Source organism: Lycorma delicatula, chromosome 5 (genome assembly GCF_047948215.1).
Source record: "Lycorma delicatula isolate Av1 chromosome 5, ASM4794821v1, whole genome shotgun sequence".
Lineage (NCBI taxonomy): Eukaryota > Metazoa > Arthropoda > Insecta > Hemiptera > Fulgoridae > Lycorma > Lycorma delicatula.
Genome location: NC_134459.1, coordinates 17,007,548 through 17,027,510, shown reverse-complemented (window position 1 = coordinate 17,027,510; position 19,963 = coordinate 17,007,548). Strand labels below are relative to the sequence as shown.

Genomic DNA, 19,963 nt, shown 5'->3' with positions numbered 1-19,963 from the left:
TACTCTCTTAAATTAAGATCTCAATATTGTATCTCCCTTTTCATCCTCTTCCTCTATAACACCACCAGTTTCTAATTCATTTCCTCTGTATAACTCTTCAATATATTCCACCTACTTATCGACCTTTTATTCGCATTATAAATCGGTGTACCATCTTTGTTTAACACATTATTAGATTTTAATTTATGTACTACGAATTTCTCCTTAACTTTCCTGTTTGCTCCATCTATTTTACCAATCATTTCTCTTTCCACTTTCAAACACTTTTCTTTAATCCACTCTTCCTTCACTAATTTGCACTTCCTGTTTATAGTATTTCTTAATTTTTGATAGTTCCTTTTACTTTCTTCATCACTAGCATTCTTATACTTTCTATGTTCATCCATCAGTTCCAATATATCCTTTGATATCCAAGGTTTTCTACCAGTTCTCTTTGTTCCACCTAAGTTCACTTCTGCTGATTTAAGGATTTTGTTCTTAACATTCTCCCATTCTTCTTCTACATTTTCTACCTTTCCTTTTTTACTCAGACCTCTTGCGATGTCCTCCTCAAAAATCTCCTTTACCTCCTCATCTTCAAGCTTCTCTAAATTCCACCAATTCATCTGAACCGTTTCTTTAGGTTTTTAACCCCAATCTACATTTCATTATCATTAAATTACGGTTGCTGTCAATATCTGCTCTTGGATATGCTTTGCAGTCTATGAGTTGATTTCTAAATCTTTGCTTAACCATGATATAATCTATCTGATACCTTGCAGTATCACCTGGCTTTTTCCATATGTGTTGCCATTTTCTAAATTATTCTTCTTGAAAAACTGAATAAGTTGGTCCTCTCTTTCATTCCTTTTGCCCAGCCCATATTCACCCACAATATATCTTTCCTTGCCTTTTCTTATACTTGCATTCCAAACTCTAACTATTATTAAATTTTCATACCCTTTTATGTATTTAATTCATTCGTCAGTTTCTTTGTATACACATTCTACCTCACCATCATCATGGGCACTACTTGTAGGCATATAGATGCTAACAATCGTCAGCTTAGGTTTAGATTTTATCCTGATTACAAAGATTCTATGACTAATCTTTTTTAAATACTCTACTCTCTTCCCTATCTTCTTGTTCATTATGAAACCTACTACTGCCTGCTCTTTATTTGATGCTGAGTTAATTATTCTAAAATCACATGACCAAAAGTTGTTTTCCTTATCCCACTGAGCCTCGCTAATTTACATATATCTACATTTAACATACCCATTTCCCTCTTTAAATTTTCTAGCCTACCAACATTTTAAGACATTTTTTCCAACATTCCATACTCTGACTTGTAGAATGTTATTTTTTAATTCTCTGGTGACTCCTTCCTTAGTAGTCCCCATCCGGAAATCTGAACAGGGGATTAGTTTACCTCTGGAATATTTTACCAAGGCCTTCATCCTTTGTTACATGAAAATGCAGAGAGCTACATTTTCTTGGAAAAGAAAAAAACAGCTGTAGTTCTCCATTGCTTTCAGCTATGCAATACTCAGAAGATTGAAAGATATTGATATAGCCGTTTAAGTCCTCTTGACATATGCCCTTAATAACTACTAAAAGAGCTGCTGCCCACTTATGATTCGTTAGTTTGGCTCTCAACAGATACCTCTCCAATAGGGTTGCACCTTCGGTCCAGCTACTCCCACTGAGTACTCAAGACCCCTCACCATCGGCAAGGTCTCATGATTCATAGAGGGAGTCAAAAGTATAGTTAATTTATTACTGATCTGATGGAGTACAGTCTGTCTATTTCCTTCTATTGTTAAAAAAGTTTAAACAACAGAATATTGCCTTGTTACACGGTAAAACTGTGTTTGTAGTAATCACCTACATGGTAATACCTGATTCAGAAAATGTTAAGAATATGAACTGGATTAACTTAGCTAGAAAAGATATAAATGAGATTTGAAACAAGGATTATTACATCAGTTTTAAGAAGAAAAGCATAAGCAAAGATGTGACAAAGAAAATTTGGCATGAAAAGAAAGTGAGTAGTCATACAACACGTGGAGAAAATTCTTATTTTAAGTCTTAACCCAATCGTGAAAGGTAGAAGTATTTTTTATGTAGTGTCTAAAAAACAAAATCATCTAGTAAAGATTATTGTTTTTGTTCTTTCTTTATTCAAGTTTATAGTTCAAGTAGGTACAGATATTACTGAATTATTTAAAACTGTCTTGTAGGGAATTATACAATTAGGAACTCGCCTCTGATTTTGATGTAATTTGGAATGTACCTTATGTAGGATCTAAGTTACTTGTTACAATTGAAATTATTCACTGGAAATGCCTTTCACCCAAGTTACATCTCTCATAAGTTACACAGGACCTACAAAAAATTTCATAATTCAACACTGCACAAATGTAATTTACATTATTTTTGGACTAAAGAATTTGGTTAAGTTTGTTAAATTAAGAATGTGAATAGATTCTCGTAAGAATAAATTAGGTTAGATTAAGCATAAGTGCAATATACATTATTTACGGAGTAAGTTACCTGGATTAAGTGAATTTTTTTTACATTGTATTTTCCTGCCAGACCTGCAACCAAGCATAAACTCAGTTCCAAAGGAGTGCCATCGCCTCAAGTTACCTCGGTAGAAACAAGTCCCATCCAGGTAGCCAGGACATGGTCATTAGTTGTGTGCCACACTTCTAATGAGGGGACTCCAGTCTTTATGCCCTGCCTCTAATGAGGAATCCTCAAAGTGATCCCCCACTGGGACTATGATTTTACATTCCTTCCCCAAAGGTGCTGCGAAGGAGTCCCTGGCCAATCATTGATGGTGGGATGCCAAAACCTCCCACCCCTCCTGGATAGGATTGTCTCCCACAAACACCCAACAGAGCTAAGCAGATGCCATATCTTATGGTGCAGATAAAGTCTTACATCCTTGCCCCCTGGGTGTATGCACATCCAACCTGCAGGAAGGACACCGATCTGCCCCCCGGCATTTCTTCCGCAGGTGACCGGCCTAGCCACAGGTAAAGCAGTGGCCACTATGCTCTGGCCCAGTACAGGAATTGGTTCTATGACCCGGCTTCCAGTAGCGGAAACAAAGGTCATCAATTTAGTGCCTCATGACTGCAAGCCACCCATCTAATATGGACACGTCTATCGGTCAGTAATTTGTTTGCCAGGATGGATGGCACGGCCACAGTGACCACCTGCATCTCACCATTAGCCGGTTGCATGGACAGAACGTCCATCGACACTGACTCCCGTAATCTTTCGAAGTTCGTCACAAACTCATCCTGAGTAGTTAGAACATCCACACCTTTGACAAGGACGTGAACCCTTCTGCCACCCCTATCTGTCAGGGCCATAGTACTGCCCTTGACCTTCGCGGAAATGGCCTTACTTAATCGTTCAGCTGCACCACTATCGGCCCATACCCGGATGTGAATGCCCTCTCCCTGCCCCCTACGTGCGGAGAGGACCCCGACTTCACCTGGCGACACAGCTGCTTTCACTGAGCAGAGGAGATCGGCATAGGTATTCCCCTCCGCTTTAATCACCACTGTTATCATCGGCGGGCCTACCGGTCGTTTCCTGTTGACATCCTTCTGCGTTGACACCAACAGATGGACAAGATAACTCTTCCCAATCCGTCAACCGAAGTACTTGACTGAGCGACGCAAAGGTTGGCCGACTCGTCCCGAAGGACCTGAAAAGCACACCGCCATACTGTGATCATCCTTCATAACTCGGGGAACCAACCGATAGAGAGTGGTGGCCACCTGCTGGTCCCCGACCGCCGAATCAGTTATATGGGCGTAATCAATGTGACCTATGTCAATTTGTGAACCACCACCATCCCTGGACAAGCCCCGATCAGAGGATTGAACTACAAGACATGTCCCACCGTCAATTTACCCGAATGAGCCAGGTCCCAGATCCACCGTGCTTTTCGGAAAACCGGGACGTGATTCGGGTGGTCAGCCCCTGCCGCCAAGTCAATCATCCAAGCAAAATATGGATTTTGCTTGAAGAAGAAGTTACCTTCTTCGATGCTAGTAGTGTCCTCCACCGGAACTGAGGGTTGGAAAACATCCTCAGGCCAGTCCCGAAGGAACCACCTTCTCAAGGTATCCATCAGCAACACTGTCATCAATCATACTACAAATCTCCACACCAGACCAGGACGCAGACCGGTTCATTCCCACATCTGGGGTCTGTGAAGCTACACCCATAATGATAAAGTATGTTTGGGTACTCTCATCCACTATTTCCGGCTGCATAGAGTGCCTCTCCAGGGACTCCACATCAATGTCATCAAGAATATCCCAGAACATATTGACTAATGCCATCCATGTTTCGAGAACACTTTATTTTCCAATTTTGTGGTCACTACGATCAATTAGAGAACTCAGCTCTTTAATGTAACGTAAAAGAATTGCCGTGTTATTTGCCAGATATTTCATCCACCTGTTAAGATCCTTATCAGCACCAACTTTCTGCTCCCCCTCCTCCATTCGAGAGACTGCTGGAGAAAAACCACTGGTGGATAAGGAACGTCGACTACTACCTTTGGATTTCTTCTTCTCTTCAGCCGCCAGGGGGGAGAGATGTAACCTTTGTTTCCCAGATGTTTTCAGGAGTCCCTGCCCTACCTCCATGTCATCATCGGATCTTAGCGAGGCGAGAAATCCTCTTCAAGACCTCTACTTGCTGCAATATCCACTATGGGTAAAGCCGGTAAATCAGCAGCCTGTTGCTGCCTCCTAGGCGATGTGTCTTTCTTGATCTTTCGGTGCCTTTCTAACAATCGCGCCACAGTTCCGTCATCTCCATATCCACTGAACTGTCACACTCCCACTGCCATCGAAGGGGACCTCATGCACTAAAACCCGTGAAGCCCCCTCCTTCCGTCTGCCTGCAACTCAAAGTGAAATTTATTTGCTTGTTAGATTGAGTCCATAATTGTATATAACAACTTATTATTTAGTCCTAAAATGTATATTATACTTGTAGTCTTGAATTACAAAACTTTTGTTTACTACTGTGTAACTTACAAAGGACGTAACTTGAGTGAAAGGTGTTTCTGATGAATAACTTAGTCCTAAATAAGGTATATTACAAATTTCATCAAAATCTAAGATGAACCCCTAATTATATATAATTACCCTTTTTACCAGTTTGTACTCAAAATGTGTAGATACTATTTCCAGATATGAACTTAGTAATTTTTAGTTAATTTAAAAGCTCTTAATAGACTAAAAGCTAAATTCTTTCCATGAGCAGTATCTTTGCGAGAAAGTTAATCCTTCCTACCTGAAAGTGTGTGTGAAATTCAATTAGAGAATGTTGTTTGAACGTTAATTCTATAATTTGTACAACCTTTTTAATTTTATGATTCAAATTTAAAATGCCTATTACTATTATTTTGTTGTATCTTCTATAGGGAATTGAAGTAGTTTTCTCTATCAGTACTCCTCATTATCCTTCTGTTAAAGACATTCAGATAAAATATCCTCCAGGATTTCAGTCTGCTGTAAATAACATTTTGAAACAGGTCAGTTATTTATTAAATACCATTAGTTAAGTATGTTTACTATATGGAAATCATTTTTTTTTTTTTAGATTACTAGAATGTACTGCAGTTGATGATTAATCTTAAAAGAAAGAAAAAGTTATTGGCTTTTATGTTGTCACAGTTAAGCAGAAGAAAAAGATTTAAGTTGTATAAAATTTTCAATTACATTTTTGATCATTTGATTTTTGCACTCTCAAAATTACTGAATATTACAGTAATATTAGTATACTTCATATAAGCAACGCTTTTTAACAGTATATTTTTACCATAGAGTTGGTAAGGTTTTTATCCTAAGATTGTCATCCTCATATTAAAGCGTATAAGACAAATATTACTAGTAATATTTTCTCTATATAAATGGTAAAGCATGGGAGTGGTGTCATATCTTTAGAAACCAGTTTTATCTTGAAGATGACAATTCCAATCCACCTGTCATGTAATTGTCCTCAAAGTAACTGTGAAGAATAAATTTATTTACTAAAAGCTTGTTACTGTTTTCTTTGACTGGAGAAGGCATATGTTATTATATTGAACACCTTGAAGGTATGGAACTGTCATATATTATTCAGGGAGTATACTGTAGCAGACTTTATTCAGGGATTCCTCTGCAAATGATAGTTCTATGTTTGTTTGGAACAACAGTACCAGTTAATTTTTGTTGAATAAGTTTACTTCAGGTAGTTTATTAAGTATAGCATTGTTTACTATTGAAGTAAATAACATTGCATAAATTGTTCAAAAACTCCCAGTTTGTTCTCTTTTAATTTACAATCTACATCATTACATGTCAACCGTGGCTATGGTTAAATATTTGATTCAAAATTCAATCATTATATTAAATTATTAGAAGGTTGGGTAGTTTGGCCATATTAGAGGTTTATATATGTTTTGATGATGCTGCCAAAGTATTATCTTTATGATGTTTTTGAAGTGGGCTTTATCAGTTCACAAAATGTTACCAGTTTTTAACTACTATTTATGTTCAAGATAAATGCTTGTTTAGTATTACCTGATATGTGTGCTATTCATCTGTATAATCTTTTTCCACTACAACTTCCAATGATGTTTTTAGACCCTGAGACAACATTTAAAAAATTAGTCACCTGGAACAACAAGAATTTTCTGACCTTTGCCAGGTTAATCCAGTTGCAGTGATTTGTATTGATGGTTATTAGCAGAGTAATTCACTTGGCTATGCTTTCACAGTTAATTAAAGAACCTTACATATTAGTTTGCCTCACCAAACACCAAATTTCCTGCTTTGCTTTATATCATATTCAAGGTTTCCAGCGTTTTGTAATTGGATGTCACAATATTCTTTTGTGCTCAAATTAAGTGACTGCACTTTAAGCTGTATTGGTTGTACTTATGCATTCAATAATTTCTGATTTTTATTCATCTGTTTTAATTCTCAGCAATTATAATTCTGTATAAAACAATTCTTATGTACTGGCAGATGAAATGCAGGAAGCATTCTTCCACCTTTGAAATAGTTTTTGTGTTCTAAACATTTTACTGATATTCCAGTTCTGGAAACATAAGAGTGATTCACATCTACTTATTTATATTCAGGATATTAACTAATAAATTTATTTGTTAATGAATGTGAAAAACAGGTATTTATTCGTTGTTTTACAATGTATTTTTATAGTGCAATATAATTTCTAGCATAATTCTTTAGAAAAGGTGATATTTTAGGTGAACAATACAACAGATTGTCATTATCACTTACATGAATCGCATCCTTCCAACTACATGATTATGGTTCATTCAATAGATATGTCTGACGTTTGCCGAGTTCAAAACAGCTTCACAGCAGTTCAGATCCTAGGCACTTCAGACAAGCTGGTGTAGTCACCAACAAAGCTTGCATTCAACTTTGAAGAGCTCTGATTATTCATACTTCATGATACATCAGTTGTGAGCAGTGGGGTATAGTACTGTTTGGTAATAAATAACAATAAGCAATGGCAAGTTAATGACATTGTAATTCTTTGTCTACTCTTTATTATTTATTCTTGCCCTTTTAATGGTTTTACTCATTTTAATAATGATTCTTCAATATGTCTCCCACATTACTGCCAGGTAATGTACCATTATACAGGTTATCATAAATTATTTAGCGCATTTAGGTGTTAATAAAAAAATAACAAAGCAATGCATACTTAAGTGCATGTTTTACTGTTGAGCAGAGCATTTGAAACAGTCTTGTTTACAACACTTATTAACTTCAAACAAGTTTTCCACGTGACCATCTTTTGTGTCACGTAAAATGTCTGGATGACAGTCAGTTTCACAAGGTCTTCACAAAGGTCTGGTTATTGTAGCGGATGACAAAGAGATGGTTACAGTCATTTCAGAGTCTGCCATTAGTAAAAGGTTTGAGATCAAGGTGACCAGAAATATGAAAGAAGGCCTCGGAGTTTTTATCTGTGATGTAGATTGTTTTGAAAAGGCTGTGTCTCTCATACTGGAGCAAAACACCGACTTGGATGAGGTGACAGTCAAGTCTGAGTGTAGGTTTTTGTTAAAAACTTGTAAAGATTACACCCAAAAATATCAGGGTGTATTTGAAGTTGGATCTAGTCTGTTTTAACAAGCTTGTAGCTGAGGTTAGTTTGTTTTTTGTGGATTTCTCATTTTGTAGAGTCAAAGAGTACATCGGTGTTCAGAAATGTTATAAGTGTTGTAGATTTGGTCACAAGGCAAAATTCTGTCAATAGGCTTTACTCTGTGCTCATTGTGATGACAAGGTTCACAAGTGTGAAGTGTCCTAAAAAAGGTCTGAGACCCCAACTTATATAAATTGCAGAAGATTGCGCAAGGATTGTAAGCACTTGGTCAATAGTAAGGACTGTGGTTATTTGAGAGCTGTTGAGATGTATTTTAATTTATTCTATGGTTAAGTTTGGACAGATAAATTCTCAAGGTGCTTACATTGTTAAGATAGAGAGTTAGGTGAAATTGTTGAAAGGAGGTCCCTTGATATAATTCTTCTGTAGCATTCATATATGGTATAGGGCGAACTGCCAGGTTTTAATATTTGCCAAAAATGTTATACTGGAAGTAATAGTATATTTGCAGTTCTATGTAGGAGGACATTGGACTGTGTTTTTTGAGGCAGGTTCCTGATACTCATTACATCAATGCTAAACTTATTATTGATGGTCTTGATTTTTGTGTTCATATTTTCAAAATAGAGATTCCACTGAGGAACATTTAGAAAAAATATTGAATTCTTGGTCTTGTTAGCAACCATCTTGTAGGGCTAGGAGCAAATGTAAATGCTAAGTTGCTTTGGCATACTTGAGTTACAGATGATAGTGGTGAATTAGTAGAAGGTTTTGTTGTGAAATATGAATTAGGTCTTTAATGTTTTTGGTGAGTTACCAACATATGCTAGACTGGTAGATGGAAGGTGATATTATTGTTGGTGGAATATTCATGGTATGGTTGTTGTTTGTTCTAAAAAAAATGTGAATCATAACTAAATCATAAAAAAAAGGCTTTAAGTCACCGAACTGAAGGATTTTTGAAGACTATCATCATCAAGAGTTTAAAGACTCACAATACAAAATAAAGCAAAAAATAATTAAAAATAAGACAACCTCATAAGAAATTCTACGTGTACAACCCAATAAAGAAAAAACAAAACATTTAACAATTGCACCAGAAGACCAGTAGACCATTTAACAGTTACCAACAAGACCGAGAAGTTACTGAATGATTTTTGTCATCTTGTCTGTTGTTGATGATTGTTCTAGTGATCATCAATTAATTATCTTTGAGTTGGTAAGTAAGTTGCAAGATGCTTATAGATGCATTGTCTCTGTTCAGCAGAAAGGCGGACTGGCCTAAATTTGTTAATATTTTCTCTATTAGACACCCTATTTTAGATCGAAGTCTGGATGATAATCAATTGGAAGACCTGGCAGAAAGATTTTCTTTGGCTTTCATCAATGTCGCTGAGAATTCAATTCCTCAGGCCGAGAGAGAATTGCCCCTTGGTGGATTAGAGAGTTGTCTTTGTTGAAACGGTTTGTGAACTGTCTCAGGAAAGCTGCTCAGCAGTAGCCATTGCTCAACTAATGATCCCCCAAGAGGTTACATTGCATTGGTGTGTTTATTCAAAGTCATCAGTAAATCTAGTACCTAACATTTGAAAAAATCAACACCCGCTACATTGCTTTCTTAATTTTTTATTAATCCATAAAATCGGCTGAATAATTAATGTTCTTCCTGTATTCTTCCTTAATTTTATCTCTTATGCAGCACTTTGGTCCGATCTTAAATTAGATGTGTGTTTTTTGGATATGTAACCAGCTTAAGAACCTATCACAGATTATTAAAAATCTGTGATACTAATAGTTTTTTTATTTATTTTTCCTCAGTGTAGAAACGAGGAGGCCTTTTTTTAGATTAATTTATCTTTAATTTTCTTAACATTTGGTACCATTGGTATTTATACAGTTTATATAAAAATAGAGTATCCATTTACACAATTGTTTGTAAGTGGATACTCTGTTTTTATATAGATTAATTTATCACTTAAACTCAAAGCATAAAATGTTTAAAAAATATATTTCATAGAAGCAATTTTACCATTCAAGTGTTAATGTTTTTTTATTCTTATCCACAAGTGGAATTGTAATGTGGAAGTTTCGTAGTGTATGAGAAATGCCAAACATGACAGCTTGCTAATTTACACTCACTTGCTAATTATTTCATTGTATGAGTGCATTACCTACGTATTAAAAATTTGTTTTTAATTTTTTTTATTTTGCCCTGTTACATCCTCATATTGTTGCTTTCTTCCTTGTACGCCACACTTGTAAAACATTTTGTGTACTTTTACGTTTTCTTAAGTTTTGGTATTTTTGAAAAAATTAAATTATTGTTATATCTAGTCTGCAGTGCCAAGCAGTCTTTCTAGTTTTTGGTGCATTAAAAACAAAAATTTTTTGATAATGCGGATTTCTGATTCAAATTCAAGAAAAGGAGTAATTCTGATACATTTTAATTTCAATAACCATGAATACTTTTATTTAGAATGGATTTATCAACCTTAAACTGCCTGAGAAGAGATTTTTTCAAAATGGAATATAGAATAACTGAATGTTAGCATACCACTTAGCAGTTTATTTAAGAGTTTGAAATGAAATTTTTAGGCTTTTAGATTAGGAGATCTAGCTATATCTAATAAGCACTTTCCATTACCTTTGTGCAAAAGTAATTCCGGTAGCTAATAGATATTGTAGCTGCTGTTGCATTGAATCTTGAAGCTTGGACTATGACGGCTAGTATGGTGCCTGTTATCCAAATTGAAAACATCAGTTTAGTTTTCAATTTGCAGAAGCAAATTGCTTTCTTTTAAATACAACTTATTATTTTATATTATTGGTATTAAATATTTCTAATGTTGTTTGTACTTTATAAATTATTAAGTATTTTGCCATAAAAAGAAATGTTTTAGTATTTTTTAAATGGCATAAAAATGCGTAAGCCTATTCTCAACAAGTATTATAATTACATCAGCAGACAAACACTTTATGATAAATTAACTAACATTATAATTGTTTGATGTATATAAATATAGTTTAATCTATTGTGATTTTATTTATCATAAAAATAAACATGGACTTGCCAAGTATTATAACTTAAGAAAATTTCTTAGAATCATATCAAGAAACAGTATTGCTATATTGTTGGTTACATGCTCGTAGTTTTCAAATACAGCCAGGCCAATATAAAAATAATTTTTTTAGTCTCAACAGTAAGATTCAGCATTGATTGTTTTTCTTCGAGGCATAAATTCATTGTAAACAACTCTCTCAGAATCGAAAAAGACTGTCAGCATAACCTTTGGAACATGTGGGGATGTTTTCATGTTTTTCAGCTGCAGTGAATATCTGTGTCTCCATTCATGTGATGAATTTCATTTAGTCTCAGGAGTGTAATGAAGCACCCAGCCTTCATCCCCTATGATGATTTGTTTCAAAACTGTGGACCAGTCTTGGAATAATGTTGAAAAAAAAGAAAGAGCAAATGCAAAACATTGATGTTTGTGGTTGTCAGTCAACAGATGTGGCACCCATCGTGCACACATCATACAATAACCTAGCAGATCGTGAATAATCGCAAACACACTACCATAACTGATGTTAAGTTCACATGCAATCTCTCTAATTTTAATGCGCCAGTTACTCAAGATCATTTCATTCACACATTCCACATTACCTGTCCTGTTTGCAGTTGAAGGACATCCAGCACACAGTTTGTCACATTTGTTTGTCTGTTTCTAAACATTTGGCACCATTATGTGTTCATGGGGCATGCACTGCATTCTCACTATATGCCTCAACAATTTGGCGATGAATTTCACAATTGTAATTTTTTGCCCACAAAAATCTGACTACTGAATGCACTTCTATGCTGTATGCTGGACGAAACCTCTAGAGGTCACCGCTATATTGACAATATTACACATGTACTGAATGTCGTGCAGAATTGCTGCTGGGGGAGCGTGAAAACAACAAAACAACTAGTGCTGCCACCACAAGACATTAATATATTTCTTTCAGTTCAAGAACCTGGCAAGGGTGTAACTTATTTTTTGATCCACCTCTTGTATTATAGTAATCTATAGTTGTTATTATATTACAATAACTACTTATAACAATAAACGTTTTTATAGTTGTTTAGTAGATTCATTATTGTGAAGGTCATTATTTTATTTATCTACTTTTACTGTTTAATATATTTTAATCTTAATTTCATTAATAATACTGTAACTATAAAATTTTTGTATTATTTATTTACTTGTTTTGCAGGTTGAACAGAATCACTACTCTTGTTTGACTGATGTACTGATAGCCTTACAGCAAAATAATGTATGCATTATTAAGTATATTATTAATTTTTGCCTGTGTTTGCAGAAAATGTGATCGAGACTGGATCTTTAAATTTTACAATTTTTAGTAATGTTTTCTGTTTTGTCTGAAAAAGTTTTGATAGACTTGTAACATGATGCTTGTTCTGTATGAAACCTAAGGACATAATTGAGAGAGATATATATATATCTCTTATATGCAGTTGTAATGTTATCAGTTCCTATTACCAGGTGGGCCAAAAATAACTTAATTTAGTTTTTTAATTAAAAATTAACTCAAAATTAATTTTTTTTATCTTTAAATTAAATTTCATTCAAAATATGATTTACTGTATTAGGTTTTGAAAATAATATCTTTCAAATGCTGACCTCTGAAGCGCTCACAAATCTAATCTCTTTTTAATATATTTTGCATAGTTCAAAACAGTGTTCTTTTGGTATTGCTGCTATTTCAGCTTGAGTGTTGATTTCCAGTGGCTCTTATAAATTTGGGGCTTTTTACATAAATATTTTCTTTCAAATAGCCCCAAACAAAAAAAAATTAGGAGCTGTCGGATCTGGTGACCTTAGAGCCCAATGAAAATCTAAATTTCTCAAAATGAATCAATTTCCCAAATTTGACCTAAGAAATTCTCTTGTGCCTCTGCTGGTATGAGCCTTGGCTCCATCTTACTGGAACCAGGCTTCTTTGATGTCATCTCCAGATCTGGAAATAACAATTCCTCAAACATTTACTGATATCTGTGTCTTTTCACTGTTTGTGGCTGTAAAAGGGCATTCATGTGTAACTTGGGGATTGGGCAGTATCCCAAAAATGAGCATTTTGTTTCTGGACAAACCTCCTAAGGTGGAAATGGGCTTCATCACTCATCCGTAAATTTGGCAAAAGGAATCGTCAATGTTAATAAACTGCTGTCAGTATTCCAGGCATAATGCGTAATTGTTCAAGTCCATTTTATGGGCTAAGTAGATTTTGTAAGGAATCACTTTTAAATCCTTGGTAATATTCTACGCAATGATGTTCGATTAATGCCCAACTGACTGTGGGGACATCCACTGATACACTGTTCCTTACAGACTCAATATTTTCATTATTTCTGGGCAAGCTTGGTCTTCTAGCATCTCCCACCTATCCAGTCTGTTCAAATTTCAAAACCATTGTGTGAATGGTTGCACCAGGTGATTTTCTAGTTTTGTAAAACTAAAAATTTGAATTGTGTTTCAGAAACACTCCTTTGATTTTCCAAACAAAATGTGACTATTTTTATTTCTTTTTATGGAGAGTGTACTTTTACAAAATGAATCTTATTTTTATTTAAGTTTAATCTGGAAAAAAAATTGTATTTTAATAAAAAAAATTGTAAATTTTTCTCGTAGGACGTGATCTTTGGCCCACCGGTATAGTGGTTCCTGAATATGTATCAGAAAAGTTATCTAACATTTTGTTTTCATCATATCATTAACAAATTTCAACTTTTTTCTTTTGAAAAAAAAGAAATGAGAATTGATGGTTAGGAGGATGACTCCCAGTTAAGAAGTGTTCCAGATGGATCAGTTTGACAAACTTATTATTTAAATACATTATTTTAATACGTAAATCTTTTCTTAGATAATTTTAATTAATCTTTTAAATCTCCTGCACCTCTCCCCACACACACTCATTTAGTATGTAACAGTAGTTACTGTTACATCTAACTGATGAAATTCATTGCATTTGAAAAATGCAGTAAATTAAATGGAACAGAGTTGCATTTAAATGCAACTCTGACTAGAAAATCATTTCATCCTAACCAAACATTCATCTGTCTCGATAAAAGTCTTAAACATACAAAACTCTTTTGTAGAGATTGGAATAAATATAATTACACTGATAGACACAAAAAAAATGTTTTTTAATGTTTCTTTAAAGTGTAATACTATTTCTTGAATTGCTTTTTTGTGTACATTACAGATTTGTAAATACAATTTTTCTATCACCTTTAATTTTAAATATATTATGCTTCAAAAAAAATTAAGGAAAAATGTAGTAGTTAAAATTTATAATTTTGCATGGTCATACCTGTTAGAATGACTACGCTGATGCTTTTCTTTTGTAAATAGCCTCAGGCACATCCCGAATTAATGTCCAACAGTAATCGGCTAGCATGTAAGTATTCCATTTCCCTTTATAGCGGCTTCCTAACCAAGTCATTTAATTCGCCTTGTGATATAAGATGTGGCATATTGGAAGATAATTCAAAATCAAAATCATTGTTGTCTTCTTCAGTACTGCCTGATTCTTCATCGCTGCTTTCAAAACATACATTCACAGGTGGCACCAAATGGCAAAGCCTTCCGTGTACCTTTCAGCCATCCCCTTGAATATACAGAACAATTAGTGCATACTATATAAGGAGCCCACATCTTATCCTAATCACAAATTTTACACTGAAAGTACAAATGATATGCTTTTTTAATTAAAGGTGTAATGTTTTTTCTATTTGCTTTTATGGTAAACTCACCACATACATAACAAAAGGCTTCCACATCATTTACACAATTTTGAAGCATTATGTTACTGCACTAATACCAAACTTAAGACAGCAATAAGACTGAACAAAATTAATTCATTCCTAAATCCAGTGCTTAATACAAACAGCATAGCTGTGTTTTCAACTACATGTTTTGACCTGCACAGACATGATTAATCTTTTCCATGAAGGCTCACTCTTCAGTATTATATATGATGTCATAATATGTGACTAATTTTGATGCGATTTAATTTTTTGTCTAGTATTGTTTATTTATAGCTTACAAATTATATTAACAAAGTAAACAATAAAAAATTAGCTAACAAAATATAATATAGGAGCTTAAAATGCTAACTAACTATATGTTGAAAAATAAAAATAAATCCTTTAATTAAAATTTAAAAATTTTTCAAAATTGGTTTGATAGAAAGATTCCGAGTTCACACTCGTTTTCAGCATCAAAAAACAGATTAAATTCATGTATCGCATGCTAGGAAACAAAAATTATGTTTATCAGTGTTATCTGTAAAATTAATAAGGTTTTGGTCATTCAGTTATTTACAATTTGCTGATTTAATCATTGTTTTTTCCAGAGCATGTTTATGCATTTTAAATTTTTCTAGTAATTTAATGAAATAAATCAGACTTTAAACTATTTATCAGTGGTAATACAATTCACTGTAAGTAGACAAAAAAATGTATCTGTTGTAGATGCAAAAATCCCTAGACATCTGCTAGCTAAATTATAACTGTATGTTAAAAATGAGAGCATGACTTATCCCACTCATAACAATGCATGAAATTATTTGGGAAAGCCAATTCAATTTTTTTTAATGCAATTATAAGTTTTATTTATAATGAAATTATCGTGCTGTTTAGTAGGTTTAGATCATAATTACTTTTTCTATGGTAAAATGTTATAAAGTTTTTCTCAGCTATAATTTGTGAAGATTAGACAAGGTATGATTCATAAAATTATTTTTTATTGTAGGTATTACCAGGAGCTACAACTAGTGATATGAACATGACATCTATTAACAGAACTGTAATAGATTATTCATGGTTTTATCGATACAATTCAATTTTTAAAGAATTACAGTATATTGGAATAGATAATGTTATTAAAACAGATGCAACATTGAGTACCATAAGCTTAAAGCAAGTGGATAATAACGGTTATGAACATATATTGGATATCAAATTACCAAATAATTATCCAAACTGCAAACCATTATTAGAATATGCAGATTTACCTGATGTAGTTTTACCACAACTGACTGAGGTATGCCATAACATATTTCACTTTATTTTATTCTACTCTCTGATGGGGAGTCTTATTCTTTAAGACTTTGGGGGGGTTGGTGTCCCCGTGGGCCTAGCCTCTGCAGCTTTCTTCCCACTACACACTGAGCTGCAGAACACTTTACACTATACACATACAATACACTAAGAACAGTACACAATTTCAATATGTACCCTTACACAACTACAACATTCTACACTATTTCTTCCTACATGTACACTCGGTGATGTTGCGACATCTTATGAAGTGCAACCGTAACCCAAGGTGGAAACTATCATGCTGATGAGTGAATGGCTCTACGTAATGAGTCTTGAACAATGTCCTCTGAGCACGTGGTCCGAATCCAGTTGTGTTTAGTTCTCGCTCCAATACGTGTTCGCTTTGCTGGAGTAGTCCATTACATCACTGGTCCTCGAAGGATCAAAATTAAAAGCCTGCAAGAAACCTTTATGATGGTTGGTAGTCCAAACCACCAAATCCAATCTTGTGAAAATGCCTCGATCAGCTTTGTCTGATGAGGATATCATTAATGGAGTAAATGTGAATTGTGAAGCAGCCTCGTAGATTAAAAACATTGGATTTGTTGTTATGCAAAATAGTCAGTAATGTGGCTCTGTTCACAAGGTCCTTCCTGATCAACAAGGTTGTAACGGGATCGTGTGGCTTACTGAAGAACATAAAAAAATTAAGAAATGGATTGATATTAATTGAAACCCATAACAATGTAGATCTCTCTTACGTATTACTAATATGGGTAGTATACAAGTAAGTATGATGTACCACAAAACTTTGAATACCAGCTGAGGAGTGATTTTTTGCAGAGACCTGGAGTTGGACGTAACAGAAATAGCTGATGAACTTCAAACCCAAGAAGAAATAGGTGTGAATCATATCACGAAACAGCAGAGCGGGTCAGAAGAACCAACATCAACTTTTATACTAACATCTAATGGTCTAGTGGTCGAATGTGTACCTTCCCTAGATTCATAATCTTGCTGTCTGAGAACTGCTACAACGGTTTTTCGCCCTTGCTGTTAAGAAGATTCATACCCTTTTCGCGGGGATTCATTGATTTTTGGCGCAGGATTTGTTCGAGCACCCGCCATCGCGGCGAAAAGAGTGGCAACGACTCCTGGTCGCAAGCCCCTGTTACGAGCAAAGGGGCCTTTACCTGTAGTCCTGTTCGCGCTCTTTTAGAGCGAGGACCGTAGTCTGTAACTGTGTGTTGATCTTTGATTTCACAAATTTGGTCCAGTAGTGGCGAAGAGGTGCAAAGAGTGACAGAAGAATACGGAAGGTCTCCAGCTGCCCGTGGCTCGCTGCGGATAGTCGTCACGCTTGTGGGCTTGTGCCCAATATCTGTAATAGAAGGAATACAGCAAGCATTTTGTTCGTATACTGTTAGGTCAGGTCATCTCCAACGATGACAGATGTTAGTGAGGTAGGTAAGAAGCCTAGCCGGAGGAGGGGGCCGGAGTTTTTTCCTTCGACTTCCTAGAATACTGGTTCTGACAACGATAGTTCAGAATTAGATATAGGGATGACAGCCCGGGAGTGTATGAACCCATTTATATGAAGAATGTTTGCAAGCCGGGGGGCAGGCCTGGCAGTTCTGCTCCATTGGCTTGTGATGTTTTGACGGAACTTGGTGGCATGTCTTCCTATTGCTAACCCCAAATACTAGTGCAGCTATCAAGAAGAGATTATTGCTTCGGCTCGAATTCTTCCGAGCGGCTTACACAGCTCTCGTGTCAAGGGTTTCGAAAATCTTGCCTCAAAGCCTAAAGAAATAACCATAGCTCAGAAATCAGCCCTGGCCCCGATGCAATCGCGTAGGTATGCTGAGGTGGTCATGGGCAAACATGAAACCAGCCAGTCCTCTAAGAAACCTGAGGTTGCATTTGTTAATAGGGCGGAGGGCTCGACTGTGTCCAGTAGTCAGCTGAAAAAATACCTCCAGGTTGCCCTTCGGAGTGACCGGGAAGGTCTTAAAATCAGGAATATTAAAGAGACCAGCAAGGGATTAGTGGTAGCGGATGACACAGAGATCATTCAGGCATTTGGAGATTCCACGGCGGTTAAGCGATTAAGCGTGAAAATAGACCCGAAGAGAACACGTAGGCCCCGTATTATAGTCTATGGACTGTAACCTGACCGACGAAGATGTCTTGTCCCTCATTAGGGAACAGAACATTGATTTGGATGAACCCGCCTTCTGGCGGGACTGCAGGTTCTTTAAAACGGGTAGGCGTGCTACCCAGAAATATCACGGAGTCTTTGAGGTAAGTTCTGGTCTCTTTCAAAAATTTATGTCCGCAGGCAGACTATTTATTGATCTAGGCTCCTGCCGACTAAAAGAGTACGTGGATATCTAAAGATGTTTCAAGTGCCTCAGATATGGTCACAGGGATAAATTTTGTGAGTTTGCCATGGTGGGTGCCCATTGTGGCGAGGAGGGCCACAAACGTGACGATTGTTCGCATAGTTCCGAGGCTCCGGCCTGTGCTAACTGTAGGAGGCACAAGAATCATGAGCACCTAGTTGTTAGTAAGGAGTGTGGCTGTTACATAAGGTCCTTTGCGCTGTACTTTAATTCCTTAGATGGTTAGATTTGGTCAACTAAATAAATGCCCAGGGTGCTTATGTAGTCCAGGTTGAGTTAGGTGAGATTGTAGAGAGACGGTGTCTCGATGTTGTCCTTCTACAGCCCTATATATAATTAGGGGTGATCTGCCAGGCTTTCACAGCTGGAAAAAGTTTTGTGTAGGGCATACGTGTATGTCTGCTATTGTATGCACGGAGTCGCTTGATAGTGTCTTTATACGGCAGGTTTCTGACGCGTATCATGATGTGGTCCTTCGTATTGTGGGTAATGGTCCAATCCTTATTGTGCCGATGTTAATGTGAAGTCGCTTTTCTGGCACAGTTGGGATCACTGATCATGGTGGTGGCCTAATTAACAGTTTCATCGCGTAGCACAATTTTGAGATTTTAACGTTGCAGACCAGTTGACCACTTACGTCAGTACGGTTAAAGGACGAAGGGCCTTTTCAGGTACAAATATTGACATCACCATTAGTAGGAACATCTCTGGCAGGGTCCTTGTCTGGTCTGTGGTCGACGACTGTTCTAGCGATCATTGGTTGATGGTTGATATTTTTTGAAATAGTGGATGAGCTGCGCGATGGCCATGATTGATACTTTCCTGTTTACCGGGGGCGCTTCCTGAATAGGAGAGCGGACTAGCCGAAATTCTCCTCTTTGTTGGAGTTCAGACTTGAGATTTTTTCTAACGGCCTGCCATTAGATGTCCTGGCAGAAAATTTCACTTCTGCGGTGGTGGCGGTGGCTGAAACAGCCATTCCTAGAGGCACTGGCCGGGAACGTATGTCTGGTTGGTGGTCTCGGAATCTGCCGGCAATGAAGCAGTCTGTGAACTGACTTAAAAGGATTTCGCAACGAGAGGGTGATCCCGATCGGCGTGAGGCCCTAAATACAGATTACAGTTGAGCGAGGGCTAGGTACTTTCATAGAATTAGGTCCTCCAAGCGTAATTCCTAGCGCTCCTTCGTTCAGTAGCAAGGGAATACAGACCCTTGGGGCGTTGTGTATATAGCCCTTGGACATAAGCGCAGAAAAGATGTCCTCTTATCAGCCTTGTCAACCCGCGAGGGTGTGGTAATTGA

At 36.2% G+C, this 19,963-nt stretch overlaps 2 protein-coding genes across 5 annotated transcripts in view; one reads left to right on the top strand and one right to left on the bottom strand.

Annotated features, from left to right (window-relative positions):
* LOC142324757 (E3 ubiquitin-protein ligase FANCL-like) overlaps nt 1-19,963 on the top strand; it is a 43,448-nt gene that overhangs the window by 2,723 nt on the left and 20,762 nt on the right. The window contains exons 2-4 of one of the 4 annotated variants that reach the window (XM_075365713.1): nt 5,444-5,554; nt 12,406-12,465; nt 15,966-16,256. In XM_075365713.1, coding sequence (XP_075221828.1) covers nt 5,444-5,554; nt 12,406-12,465; nt 15,966-16,256 — 462 coding nt within the window. Of the gene's footprint in view, nt 1-5,443; nt 5,555-12,405; nt 12,466-12,530; nt 12,696-15,965; nt 16,257-19,963 lie in introns of those variants that run through there. The other 3 variants (XM_075365714.1, XM_075365716.1, XM_075365715.1) reach the window with 3 other exon arrangements.
* LOC142324756 (F-box/WD repeat-containing protein 4) overlaps nt 14,439-19,963 on the bottom strand; it is a 45,835-nt gene continuing 40,310 nt past the window's right edge. The window contains exon 8 of the mRNA XM_075365712.1: nt 14,439-14,820. Coding sequence (XP_075221827.1) covers nt 14,770-14,820 — 51 coding nt within the window. The 3' untranslated portion in view covers nt 14,439-14,769. The remainder of the gene's footprint in view (nt 14,821-19,963) is intronic.